This window comes from Marmota flaviventris, chromosome 12 (genome assembly GCF_047511675.1).
Source record: "Marmota flaviventris isolate mMarFla1 chromosome 12, mMarFla1.hap1, whole genome shotgun sequence".
Classification (NCBI taxonomy): domain Eukaryota; kingdom Metazoa; phylum Chordata; class Mammalia; order Rodentia; family Sciuridae; genus Marmota; species Marmota flaviventris.
The window spans coordinates 26,677,133-26,702,081 of NC_092509.1; the positions used below are offsets into that span (position 1 = coordinate 26,677,133).

Genomic DNA, 24,949 nt, shown 5'->3' on the forward strand with positions numbered 1-24,949 from the left:
ACTTTAGACTTTCATAAAACTCTATAAGAACGAAGGAATGAGTACACCAGCTGGTCAGACCCAGCTTGGCTTTATGAAAGGGAAGGTTGGCTCTGAACGTGGAAGGAGCTGTCCTGGAGCAAAGTGAGGGTAACAGCAGCACAGAAAGACCACCCCAGCACCTTCATTGCACAGAGAAATGAGACGTCGTTCACGACACTTTCTCCCCAAATACGGGAATTACAGTGTGTATAGGGATGGCAATCAGAGAGTGTGATGAAGTATTGCCCTGTAAGCATCTGTGTCCTGACAGTTCTGTTTTCATCCCTTTCTTCTCAAACTACATCACCTCCTTAGGTCCCTGTCATTCATTCGCATGACTTCTACAGCCTCCCTAGGCTACTGACTGGCATCTCTCCTGACATCAGACTTTTCTGCTAAGCCCCAGTCCTAGATATCCAACATCTGTTATGGAACCACTCCATCCAGATGGTCCACCAGAAATTCTAATACTGAAGTCATTCTTTTCCTGCCACCAACCAGGGCCTGTCTCAGTGAAGTTAACCAACCAAGACAAAAGCTAGACGGCAGCCTCACCTTCTCCTCTTCCTACATGTCCCCCATTTCTGGTCAGTGAGATAATCCTATGTCCTACTGTAGTTCCCTCTCTCACCAGTTTGGACCACAGGGACCGCAGCTATGTGAAAGCCCAAGGAACTGGATCTGCGGGTTTTTGAGATTGGCCCTGTGGTAGCTCTGCTCCTAGAATGGGCACAGATAGGGCGGAATAGAGTGGGGCGCTGGGGTAGTGCCCTCAGCACACTCGGAGGAGGGTGTGAAGAGCATTGTGTCTTGTGGCAGGAGCAAAATGCGACTGCTGAGTTCAGAGGGGAAGAGTCCACACCAGGCCCCTTTTTCCCTTCGTTTCTAGGACATTCTTGACCACACATTCTACCCCATCCATATGACACCGCACTCTCGCTGTCCCACAGTTCTGGGTGGAGAAGTAAATATCCCTTCATCTTGGTTCCCTGTTCCATGGGTCTGCATTTATCCTGTGAGCTGCTGTACCTTATTGCCTTCTGCTGTTGACACCTCAGTCTCTTCCATGCCAAGCTCCAGATTCCCCGGAGCCTTCTCAGAGGCCAGCTTAACACCCTGGGCCACAGATGGTGTTCAACAAGTGTCCGCTCAGTGTCCTCTCAACATCTTTTATTCAGGTTCCCCTCCTCCCATGTGTATGTGTGCACACCCATGTGGATGTATATAAAACTCCAGAGTTCTTCACAGACTGGTGGGGCAGTGGTCTCTCTGGCCCCCACCACTCTTCAGCTGTACAAAGTAGAAGCACAAGGCAAGCCATGAGTCTGTGCAGTTCACCAGGGACTTCTTGCTCTGATCACAGTCCTTAAGTGAATGAAGAAAAGTTGTGACCATAGAGTACTTTACAGGTTGCTGTGCACTTTCATTTATGTTATCCAATGTTGTTACTGCATTCATGCAGCAAGTTTTCTGACACGACCTTTGCTTCAAATGTGAGTTTGCCTGGGCTGGGGGTATAGCTCAGTTAGAGTTCAGTAGAGTGCTTGCCTTGCATGCACAAGGCCCTGGGTTCAACCCCCTGCACCAAAAAAAAAAAAAAAAAGGGATCAAGTAATTTACTAAAAGTATTTGCAGTTGGCAAAACCAAGACGCAAACCCAGACGTTATGATTATGTGGCATTCTTCTACTACAAGACTAAGAGCCCAAGCCTCCCAAGTTCCTGTTGAGTGCTACATGTCCAGAGCTGTAAGAAATCATTAAAACAGAAGAGATCTAGAACAAGTGCTGTCCATAAATGATTTTTAGTTTGTTCTTTATCACTCCCACATTTTTTGCCTCATGTATTTCTTATCTAAGTTTGCCTTTGCCACTTAAATTTTGGCTCTATGCTATGTATTTGGAGACCAAAGCCCTGAATTTGACATGTAGAAGACTGAGCTTCAGGGAAAGGGTATTTATAGAACAACCAAACCGTCATAATTTCCCTAAGCTCTGCCAATGAGTAATTTCCAAAGTTGGTAAACGATCTCACACATTCAAGTAGAAGGTGGAAATCAAATTGAGACAGTGAAATGAAGCTCAATCTCATAAAGAATTAGCAGTACTGGAGGAGAGATCTTCATTTGGCAAAATATCAACCAAAGTTAGTGTGACTTATAGAAGATGAGATGAATAAATATAGCTGCTAAAAACAATATCAGATGTCTTGCTCAGATGTTTAATGGATTTGCATTTTAAACATGGGTTGTATGAAATAGCCCTTAAGGCATTTTTCTAAACTTGTCCTCTATTTTTAGTAGGGATTTTTTTTTTTTTTTTTTTTTTTTGGACCAGCCACATTCGTGAGACAGAAAGAAAGGGACTGACTTAATCATTTCTGCTTACACATGATCTTAAAAAGAAAATTACCTTGGTTATTCACTTTCATTCACTTAGTACAAATCCCAAAGGCCATGGAGGTAGTTAAATAAATAAATGGAAAAAGAATGCTGAATAAGGTATTGTATTTATTTGTCTGCTGAAAATAAAGTTGTCACCGCTAAACCAATCAAATCATACATTTTTTATGAGAGGTTGCAACTTGCAGAGAGGTGGAAATGTTAAACACTAATTAATGAATGTGGCTGGTAAAGCAGCTCAAACAACTCAGGACTCCAGCTAAGCTATGGAGGGATCATTAGAATATGAAATTCAGTGATGCTTCTCTGTTGATTTGATGAAACGCCTGTATCCTGTCAGATAAAGTACAGTGGGCTTAAAATTTCCAAGTTATTTTTGAACCAGAGATTTTAAAGATTTGCTTGTTAGAGGGGTATTTTTGTGATGGCTTTTGATTCCCTCAAAGTTGAAAGGAAACTAGAGATTCCTGGATAAGGCGTCGATAATATTAACAGAGCGTTGCAGCTGTTGAAGGGGATGCAGGACGCCTTGTGTCACACATGAGATACTTGATCCTGTGGTTGCCTTAGAATGTAGTAAGTTACGGAGTCTGTGTTTAATTTACTTATGAAAACTAGTAAATATTACAGATTAATTAATGGAAAGTGCTCTGAATCTTAAGAAATAGGCTTCAAAATTTTAACTTTTGGGGACTTTTAATGAATCATCTGGAAAGAAAATAATGCCGTTCCATTGCTATGTAGTGTTTGAATTTCAGTCATACGAAATTGTCCTATTAATCTACACAGATGATGGTTTCACATGAAGTTCAGGCGTCTTTAAATAACAAATACACCACAGTTACATTGCCAAAGGCAAGTAGAGAGTTTTTTTCAGGAGAAGGGTCCTTCTTGCCTTTTTTGTGGGTTAGTGCATAGCAGAAGTGCCAGGAATGGGGAGTTATCTAATTTGACTAGAAGAGAAGAGAAACGTGGTACAATAATGAGAAAACTGGAAAGGTGGCTTTGGGCCAACGTGTGGTGTCCCTTGAAATACAGGCCAAAGAGTTGGAATTTAATTTAGAACATAATTAAAAGTTTCTGAGCAAGGGAGAGAAATTTCTTTACCCGAGTTGTTGACGAATTCACAAGGCAATGGTATAGAGGGACTAGCCAGTGTGGTAGTAGCTGTTAAAATACAATAACGTATGAGAAGAAGAAAGTGCAGAGAGATCTAAAGTGAGAATTTTAAGGAGAAGAAAATGAAGCAAACTGAGAGCCAAGTCAGAGGGTTATATGAGAGATCGGGAAGAACAGAGGGGCTTATCATACCCCAGGTACAATGCTCCAAGAGCAGCAGTCTCAAGCCAGAATCCCAAGTTTTATGGGGGGGGGGGGTGGGGGGTGACCAAAATGTACATGAGCTAGGCAGGTTTCACTGTCCAAAAGGATTTCCTCCAGGGCTGAGGCCAGGTCATAGCTTGAACAGATTGAGAAAAGATCATTCTGGGAAGCAATACAAGAGTACAGCCCTGGAGAGAAGGTTGAGGAGCTCCAGATGCAGAAGTGAGTCCCCAGTTTGGTGGCCAACGCTCATAGCTTCGTGCTTGAGGAGCACAGGCACCTGGGCTCAGGCAAACAAAAAGGACATCCTCTCACAGAGTCACACTGTCACACTGTCATGTGAGGCTTTGTTTGTCCCAGTTCACTGGATACAGAGGAGTGGGTAATGGTGAGCTCCCTAAAAACAGCTGGGGTCGGGGATGGAGCCAAAGGCTGTGGAGGACATCATTATGGCCGAGGCTAATATAAAAAAATATTTTTAAACCAGGCTCATTTCTCTTACAACATGAGATTATGCTATGAGTTCATGACACATAGAATTTAGTGTCAGAGATAGAAATGGATCCCCAGGTCACTGGACCACTCTTTACTGGCCAGGGCAGACATTACTGTTTCACTGTGTAGTTTGCATAGCTCAATTAGGAAGAATGTCTAATTTAGCATCTGGGTAACATCTGGAAGAACGAGTATTAGAGCATCCATCGTTAATTTGGGAAGACAGTTCCACATTGAAAAGGAAATCGTTGTTAGAAAGGATATCGGTATATTTCCCACTTAGTGATAAAGGCAAATTATTACCTTCCTCTTAATTTTGGCTCATGAATCAGTGGTGATAGTGATCTTCCAGCTGTCACACAAAATTGTTGGGGTCTTTTGCTCTAATTGTAGTTGTCATGGTATAACCTCAGCAACACCACAGTCCTTTGAGACTTTTCTTGTATTCTTTCGGCTTATCTCCACTTTTAAAATTGTTTTATATCCTCCGGGTTTTTTGTTGGTTTGTTTGAGTTTTTGTCTTTAAAACATACAGACCCAAACAAGGGGGCTCTAGATAAACCTAGGCATGATCTTAATTGGTTTTGCTGCGCTTTGACTCAAGAGCTCCATTGTGTGGACCCGTTATGTACTATATCCCAAAGATAGGGTGATAGGGAGAACTGAAATGCTATCAAAGAAATTTTGCTAAATACAGTAGTAGCAATATCTTCTCCTGAAATAATGATTAATTGGGCACTAGCTCTGTTAAGAGGTTAAAAAGTGGCATAGATTTGCCTTTATAGTTAATAGACTATAACACTTCCAAGAAAAAATTAAGCTAGGAAAGGATTGCCTTTCTTCTTCAACAGCACTGCTTCAGAAAAGCCGTATACGCATACTTTGTTCATTGTAGTTATTTTTCATTCATGGTCCGTGCCTGCCATTTTAAGCCTGTTCATTTTTCTCCTAATTTTAAGAATAAATAAAGCAAATGGAAGCTTGTGTTATTATTTAGAATGAAAACACAGAACCTAATCATAGCTAATGAGTATAATAAATGCTAGTCTGTACCTCCCCTTGTTTGGTATGTGTTTTATACACAGAAGGTAACATAGGCTGAATAATTTGGATGCCAAGTTACAGATGGGGTTGTGGAATGTTATTTGACAGCCGATTAGAGTAATCTGTCAGAAATGATGACTTAATCACCATAACAGACTCCAAATTCCCTCATAGAATTCTACCCAGAGTAATCTAATTTTCCTGCAATATTTTATTTTATTTTTGCCAGGACTAAACAGTTACATTGCTTGTTTTTCCCCCTTTTAGTATACTGCATTATTTTAACAGAAATGTAAATAGGTAGTGTCATTATAGCTAAAAAGGCTGACTTGGAGCCTGATAAGCCAAAAGCAGATATATAATTTTAGGTTATGTTTTTCTCTGTCACTGGGTTATTGCTATATGAGAAGAAAAGCTGAGAGTTGGGCAGTACTAGCTATATGCTTCTCCTGGGAACAGAAAGGCCATTCTTATCAGTGTGTTCTTTTAGTTTCCAAATGGGACCTTTTCTGGTTTCCCCTCAGGGATATTCCTATACCATATAAAATGATAGTGATAACACCTTTATTGAGCATTTACTACGCAGTCAATATTTTAAGCACTTTGCATGTATCAATGACTATTGGGAAGAAATCGTAACATGTTTTCACTGTTTTTTCTCCAGTTACTCTCGACCATGGGAAGAAAAAGATAACTTATGTATCTTGTTATCCCACTGAAATCTCATTTTTTTCTTCTTAGTTTAGATTGCTTTTATAAAAATATATGCCAGCAAAAATAAGTTGAAAAATTTCTAGGTACCTGCTATGGTCAACTCCATGATGATATACAAAAGAACAATTTGGAAAAGCACTGTGGCCTGGGGGTAGATGAATCCTGGGTACTCTGCTTGGACTATGGAATCTGCAACTTCAGAGGGTAATAATCTCCTCCAAAATTTCCAAAGTGGTTTTCAAAAAAACTGACTTATAAGCCGGGCAGTGAATATAGCCAAATCCCAGAGCCTCCTAACATGAAAAATGGCTGACCCAACAATAAGTGGTCTATGCATTGATGCATTTGATAGATTTCAGTGTGGTTTGGTTTGGTTTTTGCACTATTGGTTTGTAAATAAACCACAAAATTTAGGATTAGTTGCTGTCAAAGAATCAAAACCATTATTTTCCTCTTACAGAATAATAGATAGCCAATCTCACTTATTAATTTACCTTTCATTGGCAAAAGCATAGAATATTTTAGATAGCTTATTCCACAAAAGGAACCGCAGCATCTAATTCTGTTTCTTGAGTCTTATTTAGAAGGGCCTGAGGGGATTATATAGTTGAACTAACATTGAACCTCTGGATTAGAGTGTACGTATAGTTCCTTCATAATCAAATGACATATTGGCTGGGACTGTTCTTTCCTGGCATGACACAATGCTGTGATTTTTTCCTTTCACTCATTGGAGGCTTATAAGCTTTATTTCCTACCCTTTTCATGAAGAAAATCCAGATAGTAATTTTTATTCTGGAGTAATTTAAAAATTTTGTATGTATGCGTGAATAAAATACACATATACAAATATACTACAAAGTCTGAGTTTTCATTGGGAAGAAGCCTATAGGTTGAGGCAGTCTTCATGTTTAGCATGGAGAAAGAAAACTGTGATAATCTTGTAGTTTTTAGAAACCCCTCACTCTCTTGCAGTAAATGGTGTGGCTGTGTGCAGAGGTGGCATGGAGAAGCACCTTTGAAACGGGTGCCAGGCCTAGGTCTACATTCCTACATTCTGCTTACTTGCTATGTGACTTGGCCAAGTTACCCAGCCCATCTCTCCCCTGGTTCCTTATAAGTACCAATCTCATAGGGACATTCTGAGAATTAAACTGGCTCACATACATAAAGCACCGAGAGCAAATGCCTGAAAAACTGAGAGTGAAGAGATGATTTCTTTAATTGCCACAAAAATTGTATACATTCCCCATTTCATGTATGAGTTACACCCGTGGACAGCAAATCTGGCAGCCCTGGAGACAAAAGCTGGTTTTAACCCATCTGAGAAATTGTTTTTGTCTTCTAGATTCTTGCAGAGGTATCATTTCTGCTAAAGGTATCCTAGCTAATTTGCTGCACTGTCTGAAACAAAAACGAGTTCAGAGCCAGACCCAGTGGTACACACAACTGTAATCCCAGAGGCTCAAGAGGCTGAGGCAGGAGGGTTGCAAGTTCAAAGCCAGCCTCAGCAACTTAGCAAGGCCCTAAGCAGTTCAGTGAGACCCTGTCTCTAAATGAAAATACAGAAAAGGCCTGAGGAGGTGGGTCGTTGGTAAAGTGACCCTGGGTTCAATCCCCAGTATCAAAATATAAAATAAAATAAATTCAGAGATTTTTATTCAGTACTGATAAAGTAACACTCCTACCACCTTGGTTTCTTCGCCATCTCCATATACAGAGCATAATATTTCGGGGGCTGAAATGACAAAAGCACTTAGCTAGAGGTATAGGTGTAGATGTACAGGTGTGTATCTCTGGGTGGTCTGACTGCAATAAAAGAAACTTTGACCGTACACATAATCCTTCCCTTTGGGGGATGACCTGCCTCCAGTTGGAAACTTTTGAAACTAACTTTTACCATTCATAAATTTTTTGAAGAGAATTTCAGAAAGTGTAGGTGCTTTGGGTATTTCATCGTTACTGTACAATCCAAGTATCGCGCATGAATCATTTTTCATGTTGTCGTGGAGTAAAAGAAAAATACTAGTTCTTCTTTACTGTCTGGAATCCTTTAATTTTTCTCATTTGGCACATAGCTCTTCTGAAATTTCACTTCTTTCCCTCCCATCTCCCTCTACTTTTAAATATTTTATGGGCAGTAGGCTTATAATATGTGCCAGCACGACTGTTCTCTCAAGGGGTCTGGATAGGTTTAGTAATGAGATGCATAACGGTGACTCTGTAAAACCCATTTCAGGTTTGAAATGGCATGTTTTATTGAATCTCATGTGAAAGGTGGTTAGCTCATCAATTGGTGATGGCTGGGGTTAAGCAAGTTTCAACATGAGTTCTCCTGTGGGTGAGAAACCAGCCGCACCACCCTCCCCTCAGCCACAGCCTTCCCCCTGGACACCGCTTGCAGAGAGCTCAGAATCTTCCCTTTGGCCATCGCTGGACTGAGACAGAGGAACTGGGAAAGATCACATAGACCCATCTGCGATGGAGACTCCAGACTGTTTGGTCAGTGGAGGCTGGAGCTCTGTGCCAGGTCTCATCCCTGTGACTGGCAAAGCACTGGGACCCTAGTGGTAACACCTAGAGTCGGGCACAGCTCTGTGCATAGTTACCCCCTAGACCTTGAGAATGGCCTTGCTCCAAGGTTGTATTCTCATTGTCATGAGCCACAGCTGGGCTCTTCCGTAGCAAATCTAAGGTCAGTCAGCCTCAAGTCCAGTCAGAGGCCAACCATTCTGAAGACCACCAGTGGACAGCTCAGTTCTGGAAGAGAGGAGGGAGAACCACACAGCCTAAATGGAGAGGGGAACCTGGAGTATCATGCAGACAGGCTGTGTGCTACATGGCCAGGAAGCAGGCATGGCACAGCCACAGTGCCTGGGACACAGGCAAGCACTTCATGTTGTTGCTGGTGCATGATTTTGGCTTAGGGGTGGAAAGAAAGGTGAGATGCCGGGCTGTCCCCAAGAAGCCCCACCTCACCAAAAGCCTGCACATCCCCTGAAGAAGTTGTTCCTTAACGAGCCACAGCAAGGGGGCTTTGCTCTGGGTGGTCCTGCCTCCACTGGGCATGTGAGGCCAGTAGTTGATCCATAGACCCACCAGAGGCTCAAAAGCTGGTCTCTAAGGAACATGCTTATCTCCAGTCCCTGGGAGAGAGGAAGCTATTAAAATTAAGTTTCTCTTTGGGGCTTTTGTTTTTGTTTTTGGTCCTGTTGGGAATCAAACCCAGGGTCCCGTGCATGCCAGGCACAAGCACTTCAAGATTATGTTTCGTTTGTCTTGAAATAAATAGGGCTAAGTAGAGACCAAGCCATTTACCAGCACCTTAATGTATAACTTTAGGCAAAATGTTATTCTGCAATAAAGTGAAAAGGAGACTTTGTGTGCACTCAAAGGAATCTTCAGAGAATAGTTTAGAAGCCTTTCTTTCTAGAAATGTGAACTCGAAATAGGTGAGGTGAGGTGAACTCCCATGGATGGACGGGACTTATTTCCAAAACTTTGGCTCCTGCCATTTCCCTGGTGCAAGCACACTGTAGACAGAGAACCTGGTACCTGCAAACCATAGCTCTCCTGTTGCCTTTTAAGTTTGTACAAGTGCAGCTAAGTTAGACACAAGGAATGGAGTCATTGCTCGTGTCTCATCATGACTCAGGAAACTACCCTGTGAATGTCAGAGGCTGGTGCTTGCAGGATTTCTAGTCTCGGGAAACAGTGTACAGATCATGACTGTACAGACCCCTGCATTTTCTTTTTTCAGACACAACTAATTCTGCCTCGCCTTAGGTAACCGATGTCTCCTAGGAGTCTCCTTGCAAAAGTTTTTGAAGAGCACGTGTTCACTTGCCACAGACAGGAGAAGGAGGGCATCCCGAGGTACTAGCCTCAACCCTGCTGCTGAGGTTCTCTCACAACTGGTAGTTTGGAATAGAGTCTGCCAAATTCACTGGGCCTTCTCTGCTCTGCTGCTATTGCCTGGGACCTCCAGATAACAGCATGTAGATCCATCCCCAGCCCCGTCTGCTCTGCAGCAGATAAGGCCTGGTTCCCTAGTGGTGTTGGAGCAATGTTGAGAAACAGCAGTTCTGACCCCCTCCCCATCTTTAGTTCTTGAGAAAGGTGCTGAGGGTGTGACCTCTGCTGCCATCCTGCTGCCTAGGGCAGTTTTAACTCAAGACTGAGTAGACCTGCATTGTTTTCTTCTTTGAAATTCTTCAAATCCATAAATACATGCCTAACGCATTAGTCTCACTGCGTTTTATTTTTTCGTGAATGTTGTTGGCTAAGAATTCCCGTTGCTTCTCCCATTGGATAGAATGTCATATCATCATTCTTTAGTAACACTATGACCTATTTTCTCTGAATCTGGGACTTTGGATGTGTGTTCTGATCTCTGAAATGTCCTTCACACATCTCCTGGCCAACATGAGGATTCCCTCAAGAAGGAGCTCAAGCCTTGTTCATCTGAGGAATTTATCCTCCCTGGGTCTGCGACGGGCATCTCTCCTCTGAGCTCCCGAGCTACACACCTTAGTGCAGCCCACGGTTCTCTGAGAAGCAGCTGAAGCATCTGTGGCTACACCCAACTCTCCATCATGAGAACTTTCTCCCTGAGCTCCCAGCATCCACTTGGTGTTTGAGGACAGAAACAATCCAGTGGAGGAGTGGCCCTGGAGTCACACTGGGTCAGACCTTTGAAACCCCACCTGCTATAGGGAAAAAAAAAATTGGTCATATAGCATGAAACTTTAAAAGGCCCACTCTTTTTCAGGGATTTCCCTGCTCCACTCAAGAAATCTCCCAAAGTTCTCGGGACATTGCAGGTTTTGAGGAAGTGAAACATCGTAGAATAGCTTCTCCACGCCATTTTTGTCCTCGGTGACATTTACAGCCTGTGTGTGATCAGAAATTTGTAACTCAAATGAACTGTTGGTGATAATGAGCCATTAATACAGTCCTGATTGAACACCTTTCTCGAAGGTCACCACGCTTTACATACATTATCTAATTTGTCTCCAGAACATACCTGCAGGAGGGTAGCCAGCCGCTCAGAATTCACCATGTTCCGACAACCCAGACTTCAGTGGAGCAGATTTCCCTGCTCTGGGCCCAGTGAAGACCAAAACTATGTTCAAGTTTGTAGGGCAGCAAGTGCTTTGTTAGAACCACTGTTGATTCCCTGTGCCTGCTAGATAGGTCAGAAACAGCAGCTGCAAAAACAGGGGGAAGTCTTTCCATAAATACTAGCCACAGGGCTACAGACACCAAGTGTTAAGGGAGCTTAGAGGAAAGGAAGGGGACTGTCCCCCATGGAATGCCACAGCCACCTTCCAGGTTTCCATCTACCCCTTCAGTGAGTGAAGGCCCATATGCCCAAGGCCCATGTTGGATATTTCATAGAGGAGCAGTGGGGTCTAGAGGCATCACCACTGCATTAAGACAGGGAGATAAATCTTCTGATCCCAACTCTGTCGCTAACCATCTGTGTGTCCTGAGCAAAGTCACAAATTCCCTTCAGACTTAATGAATGGAGAGCACCAGGCCATAGGATTTCCAGGGCCCTCCTTCAGCTCTAGCATAGAATGATGCTGCCCTCCTGGCTCCAGGCCCCTGCTGGTCCTCCACGCACTTCACAGGCAAAGCTGTAGGCTCGGAGCACCTGTCTGTGCTCCTGATCTTGCCACCAGTTTTCTTGGTGTGTATATATTAAGTGCCATGATGGACTGAAAGCTCCCTGAGGGCAAGAGCCGTGTCTATTTTATGTTTGTGTCCCATAGGTAACACAGTATACTTGTCCTCTCTGCTCTAGCTGGTGAGTCTCATCCGACTCTCTTCAGTATAGTAACCCATGTCAGTCTTTCCCATCTTAAAAGGGAACTAATCTTCTCAAACTAGTAATCTTTACTTACCATATTGTAGGTCCCCATCACTGTTGTTCTCCCAGTTCTCCTCCACCCCTACAACCTGTAGTTCTAGTCCCACCGCTTCACAGACATTGCTTTGATAAACTCCCTAAAGGACTTTTTAGGGCCAGTGACACTTCAGTGTTTGCCTCATAGCCTCTTGCAGCACCTGCTTGGTGGCCTCACCCTTGTTCCAGAAACTCCCCTGTCCGGCTCCCATGAGGCCAGTTGCTCCTGCTTCTCCTGCCCCTCGTACTGCCCTTTGCTCTATCGTCCTGAGACACCTATTTCCTCATGTTCTTTGCAGTTCTGTCCCTGGCTCTTTTTTCACTCTAAGGTCCCTCCCTGATAGATCTGCTAATGTCTGTGGCTTCCACGGCTGCCTCCCACAGGGAGCCCTTGAGCCCCACATGGCCAGTTTCTCTCTGCATCACCTCCCATCATATTTAGCACATCCAGACCTGAGCTCACCAGCCTCCTCCAAAACCGGTCTCTCTCGTTTTCCCTGCTTGGCAGTGATCCCCTAATCCATTTGGTGGCCCAGGTCCATAGTTCTCCTTCTCCCTCATCCCCATGACCAGCCAGCTACCACTGAAGTTTCACTCTTCATCAGTGTCACCTGAACTGTTTGCAGTGCCTCTGAACTCTCCTCCCTGCATCCTTTCTGGGCTCGAATCCACCCTCCATACTGGAGCCGAAAATGACTTTTCTACACTACAAATTTTGATCCTTTGGCTTTGCTTCTTCAGTTGACGGAAATGTCAACTCCTGAGTCACAAGGCTAAGACCCAGATGCTGACCGCCTTCTCAGCCCTTTCTCGTCGCCTTCCTCACTCACGTGATAAGCTCCTGACGAGATGGAACTGAGCTCTTTTTTAACCTGTGAATCTTTAAATGGGGTATCCCATCCTGTCAAGGAGATAACAGGTATTACCTGTCTCTGATGCAAGTCCAAGGACAGGAAATGGATTCCACTCTTGCTGGAAATCTTTGCCTTTTTTGCCAGGCAGAAGTAAGTGCCTGAACCCCTCTGTGGACTCCCTGAAATTTTGTCTTGCCTCTCCACCAGCATTGCCACAGTGCTCAGCTGGCTGCATGTAGCCACGTCACCCCCACCACACAGTGAACACCCCAAGGGGAGGAACGTCCTCCCTTGGCCTTGTCCCCAGGCCTTCACCTAGAGCCTGATTATTTCTCCCGAGTTTGCTGAATGGGTGGACGCGTGCATACTGGCAGAAGAGCTTACTCAAAGACTGTCGTCTTTCCTGAACATTTCATTTTGTCATTTTCTCCATTACTATAGGATAGATTGGGGTCATTTTACTCAGCCCAAATCAGGGGTTTCCACAGTTTACTTCTGTCTGCTTTGTAAGGTATGTATCCCGTGTTTTTTCTGAAAAGACTGGCCTACTCAGGACCCCTAAACATTCTATTCTCATTGTTGTCTCTGCTCCACAAATTGAGTCTATGAATGGATGAAATGGGGATAGTAGTGGACCCTGCATCTCAAGGCCTGTGTTCTGTGCATAAGGCCATTCTGTCTGTTACGGGAAGTGAGGCAGCTTGGAATTATTTAGCTTCTTACCCCTGCACAGCCCTCCCTCTTCCTTCTTGTATTCTGAAGACCCTGGCAGACGTCAGATGCGCACAGACCACCTGATAATAATTTCCCATCATATAAGTGCCAGAGCCGAGTACCATTCCCCCTTTCATTTAAATTAGATAAAACCCTGAGCTGTGGCTTGCGAGTGATGGAAGTCCACTGGGGAAATTAAAGGTTCAGAGAGAACGGGCCCCATTATAATAAAAAGCATTTGCACCGCCAGTGATTCCATCTACCCTGTGGCTTCTGTGTTCCTTGGGGTGGGATGAAATATGAAGCAAAAGGACCTCTGAAAGTAGTTTGAGGAATTTATTTTAATTGGAAATGGTGGTAGCATTCTGCACTTGGCGTGAACTGTGGATCATGCACAGTGGTGGGATCAGTTTTGTATAAAGAGCCATGGAGCATCCAGGCCACGATGCAGGAGCTCAGCCCTGTCCTGGCAAGTTCTTTCTACCCCTGTGTGTGTACTGATTGTGATCAGAGGCCAGTGGTCCCTCTCACCAACCTGTGTTACTTCCTTCCCTCTTCCCTCCCTCGCTCCCTCCCTCCCTCGCTCCCTCCCTCCAGTCTCTCCATGACTCTGCACGGCTAGTCTATGCTAGCATTTAATCAGTATATAATGGCATCTAAATCAATCAACTGCTCAACCTATAAATTACTCAGAACTATGAGACCTGGGAAGAATTCATGAAGCAGATGTACAGAATGGCCAGGGTAGGAGCAAAGATAAATCTGCACTTAAACTCCTAATAGTACAATCACAGTAGCCGATTTCTGTTGGCATATCCTATGTACATATTCTCATTCGATCTCAACCTTTTTATACAAGTGTTCTCTCCATCTCACAGATGAGGAGACTGAAGCTCAGAGTAGTTAAGACGTTGGCCCAAAGTCATGTAGCTGTTAACAAGTGGCAGAACCAGAAGTTTCTACCACATAGAGGCAGAAGCTGTATTGAGTGGTTTTGAACTCAAGTTCTGACTCAAAAGCCTAAGCTTTTAAGTGTGGTGTTACAGTGCCCCCTGACTGAAAATGGTTACATTCTTGAACTGAAAACTCGGATTTGTTTTTTAACATAGGTAATTCTGTCTGGGAGAAGTCCTATCATTAATTCCGAACCCTGGTAATGATAGCAGGGTATCAATAATGAAGTTGAGGGCTGGGATTGTGGCTCAGCAGTAGAGTGCTCACCTAGCATGGGCGGGACCCGGGTTCGATCCTCAGCACCACATTTAAAAAAAAAAATAAAGGCATTGTGTTGTGTCCATCTACACCTAAAAAATGAATATTTTTAAAAAAGAATAATAACATTGAATCGTATCAGATGTTGTAGACTGCTTTTACAGTTGTTCAATCTGTCTTTACTTTCTCACTTTTGTATTTTTAGATGCATCATCCCATTCAGATGAAACCTGCAGATAGTGAAAAGTCAAACGGTAGGTGGTAACCAACTGTCTCCTTTAATAATATCTGCTTCTTTAAGTTAAAAAGTCAGATGGGGAAGGGAGGAGCCAATCCCAGCAGCTTTATTCCTCAGGAAGGTGGAGCTCATTGCTCCAGGAGACTTCCACGGTGGTCAGCACATCTGGAGGAATGCACACTCCAGTTCCTAATCTTATTTATCTCTGTTGTAAAGACTTCTGCAAGATTGCTATAAGGGGTCCCTCTGCTTGGGGGCATGCCCTTTGTGATGGTTTTTGTGGCATTTGGCACTTACTCAGTATCTTTCCCGATGCAACATAGGGAGCCCAATGGGTGGCAGATGGCATGAGTGGGGAAGGAATCGCCCATTAAAAATTAAGCAACTTTTTAATTTTTTTGTCTTTTCTGTTTGTTCCTCTTTAACTATCTTATTGCAGTCTTCTCTAAATTATACCAATACATTTGCAGCAGAATTCTGTCTGCTGATTAAATAAAAGTACACTTGCTGTAAAAAAAAAAATAAATAAATATATATATATATGCATTTGATGAGAGATCCATGAATAATTGGGATTTGCCTCTCCAAGACCCTAGAGGGTTGATAGCCCACATTTCTGTCTTAAGTTTTTGCTTCCATTTCTACAAACCTTCTGTCCCTGTTTTGTTCTTTTAATTTACTGAAATGTATGTTAAAAGAATCATCTACCGTCTTAGACCACAGAGCTCCTGTGTTCCACAAGACTGACATAATCAGCACCGTTTCCTTCCACCAGCCAGTTTTGTACCTCATTAATTAGTAATCAGGGCAGAAGCCACGCACTTAGAGATCTACATATCTGCAAATGTAAATTATGATTGGGCTCTAAATCTCTCCACAAGGTATTTCTTTGCTAATTGTAGCACATCCATTTTCTGGCTTCTTCACAGAATAGAATGTTTTGAAGGAGCTTCCAGCCCTTGGTTTGTCGCATCTTCCCCCTCTTGGGGAGTGGACTCAAGTGCCTCCACCCACTGTCTTCTGAGCCCTGTGCTTTGAGTAGTGTGCATTCCCTTTTTTTCCCTGCACTGCTTTGGCCATGGCCATGGCCCTTAGTGCCAGAGGTCTGAGCCCTGATGTTGCTTTGCTTGGAGATCATGATCAAGTCGCTCCATTTCCTCATTCAGCAGTCATCCCTTGACCACTTCCTGTGTGCTGGGCGTGTTGCTAGGGGCTGGGGGTGCAGCAGTGAATTTGAAGAAGGGACGACTTCAAGAGACTATGTCCCTGACCTTATGGAACATGCATTTGGCCTACTGGTTCACGTACATGAAACTTTGAATCTTCTCATTCATACATTGAGAATGGTGGTAACCAACTCACATAGGTTGGATTCCACCCCCTCCTTCCAGAGACTTAGGTGAAATATTTGTAATATTCCTGGTGATAGATCCCTTCCATAAAATGCTGTTTATTGTTATCACCTGGAGATATCCCCTGGCTTTATATGGCTCTTGGCTGAACATGGTACCTACATAGAAGGCCGTTTCCTGTGTGGATTCCTGGGAGCTCCTTTGCCCCAAGGGACCTGCCTCTGCAGCTTGCTGTCTTTACTGGTAAATGGGAGAGATGAATCTTGAGTTTGTGGGATGAATCCCATCAGAGCTGGTCTTCTCAGAACTTCTGGCCCCCAAGAGATGGTCCCTGTCCTTTGGCCCCATAATTTTCTAAACTATGTCAGGACAAGGGCCATGGAATGAAAGTCTCTGAGAAAGGGTCTGCCTTTCTTCTGAGCCTGGGGTTGTATTCATGACAACATGAAGCAGCTTCTTCTGTACTTTCTGCTGTGCCTGTGCACAGCCTGGCTGAGGACTCCCGTCCACTCCAAGCTGCCTGGAGTTCTGAGTGTTTTGTTGCTCTAGCTGTGAAGGGGATACTGTGGACACAGGGAATAACATTTGCTTTGGGTCTAGAACCACAGCAACAGAATAAATCCAGCATGTTATAAGTGCCTCCAGTCTTTTGTGATCTCAAAAGCCAAGGAGCACTAGGCACCATTACTGCTAGGTTAGGAAAGTACCTGAAAGTGTCCCTTGATGGAAAGCAGCATTAGGGTAGCAGGCAAGAACTGTTTCCAGAAGTCTGAGTTCGACTCCTGGCTCTGTGATTGTTAGCCATGTCCTTGGGCAAGTCACTTGACCTCACTTGGCCTCAATGACTTCACCAGAGTGAAGTATGAACTCTTGGGTCATGCCTGCCTTACAAGGTTGTTTGAGAGTTCCCCAAGTTGACATCTACAAAAATCTTAGCATAATACCTGGCACATGGTGAATATCCAGGGTGCTGCATTACACTAAATTAACAGCATAATTCCACTAGCCAAGGGAGATGTTTTGGTGTGTTCTAAGTGACAGCTGCTGACATGTCTGGACTTAGGCCATTCATCCCACATGATGACCTATATATAACAAGAACCCCCCAAACCTTGCAGTGGGACCAGTTCTCCCTTTGCTTTGTAGGATGATCTCCATTTTCTGAATTTTTAGTTAGAAAAGCCAAAAGGTATAAATGAACTGAAAGCTACATTTCAAGGGTTCCGCCTTACAGAGGCTCAAATGGAACCACACCTTGAACACACATGAACAGGTTTCATGATTCTCTTTGGCTCTGATTTAGGAATCAGAAGAAATGTATAATTTTCTAAAGCAAGTGATAAAAGCTGCAGCCCTTTCTGATTCCACAAGGCATTTTTGACAGGTAAGCATAGTTTGAAAAGCTCAAAGAGCACAAAGATTTCTTTGGCTCGGATGCTCTAAATAGCTCCTGTAGCTGTGAAAGAAGTATAACGAGCTCTAATTGCACTTTTATTGAGTTTGCTGACATTTATGCACAGCACAAAGGACTCATCACAGACAGTTACTGTCTTCATTATCTGTGTTCAGATTTATGAAACTTTGTTATTTGCTGAGCAAGAAAGGGCTGCTAATCACAGATCAATTAGTGATGGACAAATGAATTCCAGAAAGCAATCACCCTTTGAAGCCCATATCCATCTAGAGATTCTGATAAAGGGAACCTCTGTGGTGTGAGCCCAGAAATGTTAGGTTGATCTTGGATCAGTCCTATACTGCCAGATTCTACTGAATGGACTTCCTAAGTCTCCAGGGCTTCTCATAGCCTGCTCTCTCAGTTGGCTCTGATTTAAGCTGCAGCCTCTAGCACATTCTTACAAACTCACCACATTTTGCTTTCCACCCTTATGCTTCTACTGTGCCAGGTGTCCAAAAGAAAAGCAAAAATCCAATTCTAAATAAGGTGTTGGGACCATTAAGAAGAGCACATTGAAATATCCAATTATCAGTAGACTCCACCTTTTTTGCTGTTTCTTCATTTTTGTTTTATTTTAATTGAAGAAAACTGAGTGATGGGTGTGGATTTGAGGAGGGCGTGGATTTAGCACAAACATAATTACTGTTTCTGTGAGTCCCTATACAGCTATATATATATCATCCAGCTTTGCTGTACAGTAGATTGTACCAGCTGTGCAAGACTTTAATGCAGTTGCTAAAGCCAATCTCAACAGTGAGGGATGAAGGAGCATGGAGGTTGCCTCAGGTCCCATGCCTGGGTCTCTGACTGGAGCCAGTGTTGACTTGGGCCGTGCTTCTTTGAGAACAGGATTGTTACCACTCAGCAGACAGAGCATCTAAATCCACCCTGCTTTAACCTTCCAACCTCACGACTTGTCAAGAGTCCTTGAGGCCTAGGATCGAGAAATACTATTTAAGACCACTGTCTCTTTTTCTCAAGGCCTCCCAAACCTCCAGTATCCGTGCATCCAGTTCAAAGCCAGTCTGAGTCCAGATAACTAAATATTGCCGGGGAAGGGTAAAGACCCGAAAGCCTCCATTAAAAACAGGATCACAGGGGGCTTCCGTCCAGTCACTTTCTGATTTTACTGGAAGATGAAGAAATAATTTTGAAATTCAAAGTGGAGAGACTCACAGATTTGGAGGCAGTAATTAAATGCCATATGTTAGCACTAACACATTGAAAAGTTGTTAATTAATTCAGGCAGCCCCGAATCCAGGTGTGACTTTGACAGATTGTGCACCAGGGTGTTAGCACAGACTTACAATTAGTGATTTTTTTTAAAAAATGAAGTTTCTATTCCCCTAACTTTAAAAAGTCACCCTTATACTTAAAATGTTAACCCTTTCTCACTGTGCCATGGGGAAGGACTTCCAGGTGACCACTGGTGTGGAACCCTTCCTGTTCTGCCATTGTTAGGGGTGATGGAGCCCCCAATACCTAGAGATATGTCCCTGTGCTCCTTCAGTGGCTGTCCTAGAGGAAGTAACTGTTCCCCTAGGGGCAGGGAATTTACCTTTTCATTGTTTGGGTGGTTTTTTTTTCCCTTTTAATTCCCCTAAAATACCTGGCAGAGTATTACAAATACAGTAGGTTTGGTTAAGTAATCCATATCCTAATAGATTAAAAGAAATAATTGAGACACTTATTGCCCATGAATATTTAGGAAAAACTCACCAGCAAAATCATCAAAAAAACGATGAAAAATTTAAGTGAATTCAAGATATTTATGCTTATTTAAAATGTTTAAATGTTTACAAAGCTGTTAGGGATCTTTAGAATGGGAATCCTGGGAATAAATTTTATGAATACATTTTTCCTGGAAAACTGGAAAAATTCTGTGGAGAGAAAAGCAGAATATAATTGGTCATAGCCATTTTTCTATTAAAGCAAACGTGGCCCAACTGTGAAAAGCCCAGAGCAACTTGGGCAACTAGAAGATTGTGAATGTCCAGCTTCTTTTATGTACGCTCATGAGCCCACCTGTGCAGAGAAGGAATTTAGCCTTTAGATTAGCATATACATGGGATGACATGGGTTTCCTTTTTTTCTCCCTAATCCGAGGCCTCACACATGCTAGGCAAGTGTTCTATCACTGAGCCACAAATTCGCCCAGTACTTGTTTTTTAAAATGAGACTTGTCTTCCTCCTCACTGCCTGGCTGAGGTTATCCTTAGTGATGGCTGGGAAGTTAGGAATCCCTCATAAGTGCTTTCCATATTCTTAATATTCATCTTAGGAAAAAATCATTTTTAGCTTAGGAGCCGCATGTTTAATTTACTATAACATCACCCTGGAGCTCAAACCTGTGAATTGTTTTAGTTAAACACCGCAATTATAAGTTTACCAGTCAAACCAGGGACCAAATGAGAATTTTTCATTTGCTTTTATTTAAAAGAACTAAAATCAGATTCTTCAAGGTAAGAAGAAATACATCAGGACTTTTTTTTGTTTGTTTGTCTGTTTTAATTCTCATGAAGACACAGGGCATAGTTTCATGGGGATGAGAGTCCAGAGGTGAGAGGGAAGAAGTAGTAAGAACTGCAAACTAGAAGTCTTTCCCTCCCTCCTCTGCCCCAATTTGGCCAGTTCTACCCATCTCCTCAAGCACATCCTACATGGCACAGTCCTCATGTGTGGAGTCCAGGCATCATAGCATGCTGACCTTGGAGCCTACAAAGTCTCCTTCATAAAGAAAGCTCCTGTGGGGCATATGGTGTTTCTAAAGCTTAGCTTGCCCTCGACTACTTGGCTTTTGCCAGTTCACAGTAGACCATTGGTACTTCACTTACTCTAAAGGTAGAAAAAAGTATTTCACTGGAAAAAAAATTTTATCTAAATAAGGGGAGTCAGGTTCTAAACAGCCTCTCTCCCAAGAATCAGAACCCATCACCTCCTTAGCTCGTGTCTCCTTTGCATCTCCAACAGGAGCAATGAACTTTGACTGTCTGGTTGCTTCCTATCCCTTCAGCACCTACTCTACAGATGAAGCCGGAGCCAGTGCGTATTGTACTCAAGTCAGGCTGCTTTCCTCCATCCACCTCAAAGACAGTCTCGGTACCTTATTCTCCCAGCCCCTGCTAGTCTATCCAGACCCTGCCTGTGCTTCTCGGGGTCCAGTTTGAATGGACCTTCAAAGAGCCCTAACATTTCTCAGTTATCTTAGGAGCTATCACAGGTATGGAGAGACTGGGTGGAAGGGATTCTGCATACCATTCTGGTGTCGCCATCATCCCCAGCCCAAATGCTTCTGTCAATCCAAGCATATAGCTGGGCTGCCATGTTCATTGCTCATGTTTGAGATGCAAAGGAGACATGAGCTACAGAGAAGGCATTCTCTACAGTGCTTAGGAAAAAAGAATAGAATATATTCATTTTATGAATGACAGGACTGAGGTCCTAGAAGTCAGGTAGTCCCCAAGGTCTCCAAGGTTGCACATCAAGTTTAATGGCAGCACTGGAACTAGAATCTTCATCTCCCAGTCACAGCTGCTGCTGCTCTCTTTAAGTCTCATCTGCTCCCTCTGAACTTAGAAGAAACACAGGAGAGGGAAGAGGGCACTGGGCCAGGCGTAGGAAACTGGGTTATGGTCCAGAATAGACTGACCCTAGGCAAGACCTTTCCCCCTGCCAAGGCCTCAGGGATCTGTCTTGGAGACAGACAAGACAAAATGTCTCTTGTGTCTCCTGTGACAAAGAACATGTAGCTGTTTCATTTAGGGTCTAGGTTCACCAGAGTCATACTAGTTACGTGGGACTTTTATCAACATTTCCTTGATAACACTAGCCCCCTTGGGGCCTTTGTGGTCACACGTACCTTTAGCTGAGTACTGGACAGCACAGTTGTGGGACTCCTGGGTCACTGCTGAGCGTTCAGCCAGAGAGCAGCTTCAGCGTGGTCCACCAAGTCACACCACTGTCCCATGAACAGACCTTCCAAGGGACCACACCACGTATTTTAACTTGGGTTCCAGAAGCAACCGGCCCCCATAAGTCTAGAGTAAATATTTATTGGTTAAGTGAAAATGAGATACTGTCCAGGTAAGAACTATAAAAAACAGAAATAAAAGCCAATTGAATAGCAGTGACGTAATTATGACTCGGGTTCAGAACAAAGGTTTGTGCACAGCACCTTGGGACAGCACCCTTCCCCTAGGCCAGGGTTCTCCGTGGTCTGAGGGTGCCTGGCTAGCCTTTTTTCATTCTTTTTTTTTTTTTTTTTTAATTGAAATGAAGCAATGGAAAATAAGCAGGACTTCTCCCCATAGGCTTCTATGATGCCCTAAAAAAAGGTCTGTCTCCTAAAAAAGCCTCCACGCATTGTCCTGAAATGAGTTATAACCCTGCCTTTCAGGCTAAATGTAGGTCACATGTCCTGAGGACAAGCGTGGAGATTTTCAGGAAAATTTCCCAGATCATCTGAAGTAAAACTTGCCTCATCTTTCCCCCGTCACATTCCCATTTGCACATCTTGTCATGATCCCCAAATGCATCTCTCTGTCCCTCAAGAATCCTTCTTTCAAGTGGCTGGAATAGTGGCAGTCCTTTCTCCCTCTTCTTTCATCAAGGTTTCCCATCATGGACCATCAAGGTGATTCTTGGGTAGCAGTTGCCTGTTCTTTTCTCTCCTTGCTAGAATGGCTTCTGGGACCCAGGTGTGGAACCTAGTTAGCACTCCACAGTCCCTGCCATGGGCAGGACTGTCCTAGACTACAGAGAAGCAGGACTCTAGGATCTCTTATTTTTCTCCACATCAGTGAGGACTAAGGTTTTAGAAACCGGCGGGGGTGGGGGGGGGATGTTTTCTTCCCTTAGAGTCTTTGTTGATGAAGTTCCATGTATTGATTCACAGCATTTGCTCCTGCTGTTTTCCCTCTCCTGACCTTTATCTTTCCCTGTCATTAGAGTTTAAAAAAAAAAATCTACGAAAACCCCAAACTAAAATCTGCATCCAAAAACGTCTCTGTGAAATGCGTGGCGTTTAGCAGTTACATCGTAATCCTAGCCAACACCTGGTGTTTGTGAAAGGGACCTCCCAGGGTTCTGAGCCCTAAGAAGATATCTGTATTAGCAAGAGCAGGCTTGCGGAGAGGTGAAGCATTTGAGAGGGCAAGGTGAAGGGACAGTCCGGATGAGGTGCAGGGTGGAGGAAGAAGACAAGCTGGGGTTTTGACTTAGCCTTAGGACTGTGATCCATCTCGCCTGGCAGGGTCCTGGTTTGCTGTAGTAGTGAAGCATTGATTACAAGAAAAAAAGATGAAATGGGCTTTTCTCATTCATTATTTTCATCTCCTAGCCGTGGAAGACAGAAAACTGTTCATAGGAATGGTTTCGAAGAAATGTAATGAGAACGATATCAGAGTGATGTTTTCTCCATTTGGCCAGATCGAAGAATGCCGGATTCTCCGGGGACCCGACGGGCTGAGTCGAGGTGAGTGTGCCTTGTATGAAGCCTCTTTCCTTAAGTGCTAATTGGAGCTCTGTGTCACAGTCAAGATAGATGTAGGCACGGCGTACAGCAGGAGGTCACCCTGTAATACGTCCCATGTGATGAAGTTATCCAGCCTGAACTTTTTCACAGTAGCTGAAGTGATCACCTTTTACTTCCCAGGTAGAGAAGGTCTGAGTGCCATCATATTAGCTCAGGTCATCACTGTCACAGGGGAAGCTGACGGGCTGCCCCGTTACTGCACATCCCTTTTCAACCTCAAATTGAAGTAGATTTTGAGGGGTGAGGAGATGTGGAGGGTGAGAACGGCTTTGTGTGTTTCCGCCTTAGTCTTCTGGCTGGCTGCCTGTGCCTGAAGGAAACCGTAAGGGGATGTTCCTCTTAACAGCCATCCAAGCCAAGAAGCAGTGTCACTGCTCATGTGCAGGGCAGGACAGATACGGGCTTCGTGTAACTGGGTCTGTCCAAGGTTCAAAGAGTGAAGTCCCTGCAGTCCCCAGCCCAAGACAGAAAAATGCCTGTTCTGAAGAAGATTGTGGGCTCTCCTTTGCTACCATGATGGAAGTAAAAGCTGTGGCTGGGAGCCAGGATGAAGACCAGTGTTTTTGCAGCAACTCTAGGAAATAGCTGGAATTGGCCGTTTTCTTCCCACGTCTGCCTCCTCCTTGACAAGACCACACAAACCTCCTTCCCTCAACCATGCACGAAGGTTGACATGCATGTTAACAGTTGTCTGACTGCAGCTTTCAGACCAATCTGATGTGGAAACCTATGTGCAAAACATTTTTCAGGGTTTTTTTTTTTTTTTTTTTTTTTTTAAGAAATCCCCATTTTTGAAACATGGGGAGGTTTTCCTTCTCTTCTCAGCACAGTTCCCAGTGCAGTTTCCATCGGGCACATTAGGAACTGTGTTCACTTTCAAGTTCTGCTTCTGGGCCATCAGTAGCACCCAAGCCACATGCAGAAAGAAAAAGTTGGGCCGTAAGTATAAGGTGCCAATGTTCCCCCATCTCACTAGTTTTACCTAATTCTAGCACCATGCGAGGAAGAACATTTGGGTTTTTGGTTTTTTGTTTTGTTTTGTTTTTTGACATAATGCTTCATGATGTCAGCTGCTAGAATTGAGAATTGAAGGCCCAGAGAACAAAAGTTCTACCTATATCTACCTCCAGAGCCCCAAAATGGAGGTAGTCTAGAGGAAAACTAAGAGGAGGCAGAGAAGAACCCAGATTTGGATCCCTGAATTTTCTTTGGAAGATGGCTTAAAGTGGGGGGATCAAAAAGGGCAGCAAGGAAATCGCAGTTTAGCATTCTGTGGCACTTCTGAAATGCTGGTTATTTAACCCTCGCTTCAAAGAAGTGATTTTCTAAAAGCTGAACAGATATTAAATAGAATACCTAAATGGCAGATTCAGTGTCTGAGGCTCATCTGTACCTGTGGCTGCTGCCACTATCAACCAGAATTGTCCATCATTGTGATGGACACAGGCCAGGCCAACTCTTATCACACCTGGCCATCAGATTGTCCTGCTGTCGTTTTGTGCATGTAAACATCTCCATCCACACACTCAGGCAGACAATACCATGGGGCCGGGCACAGTGGCGCATGCCTGTAATCCCAGCAACTTGGGAGGCTGAGGCAGGAGAATCACAATTTCAAAGCTGGCCTCAGCAACTTAACAAGGCCCTAAGCAACTCAGCAAGATCATGTCTCTAAATAAAAT

At 43.8% G+C, this 24,949-nt stretch overlaps 1 protein-coding gene across 14 annotated transcripts in view; it reads left to right on the top strand.

Moving 5' to 3' along the window:
• The window catches only part of Celf2 (CUGBP Elav-like family member 2), a 496,258-nt gene that overhangs the window by 404,071 nt on the left and 67,238 nt on the right, over positions 1 to 24,949 (top strand). For all 14 annotated transcript variants that reach the window (XM_071599796.1, XM_071599795.1, XM_071599797.1 and 11 more), the window contains 2 exons: positions 14,894 to 14,942; positions 23,073 to 23,207. In XM_071599796.1, coding sequence (XP_071455897.1) covers positions 14,894 to 14,942; positions 23,073 to 23,207 — 184 coding nt within the window. The remainder of the gene's footprint in view (positions 1 to 14,893; positions 14,943 to 23,072; positions 23,208 to 24,949) is intronic.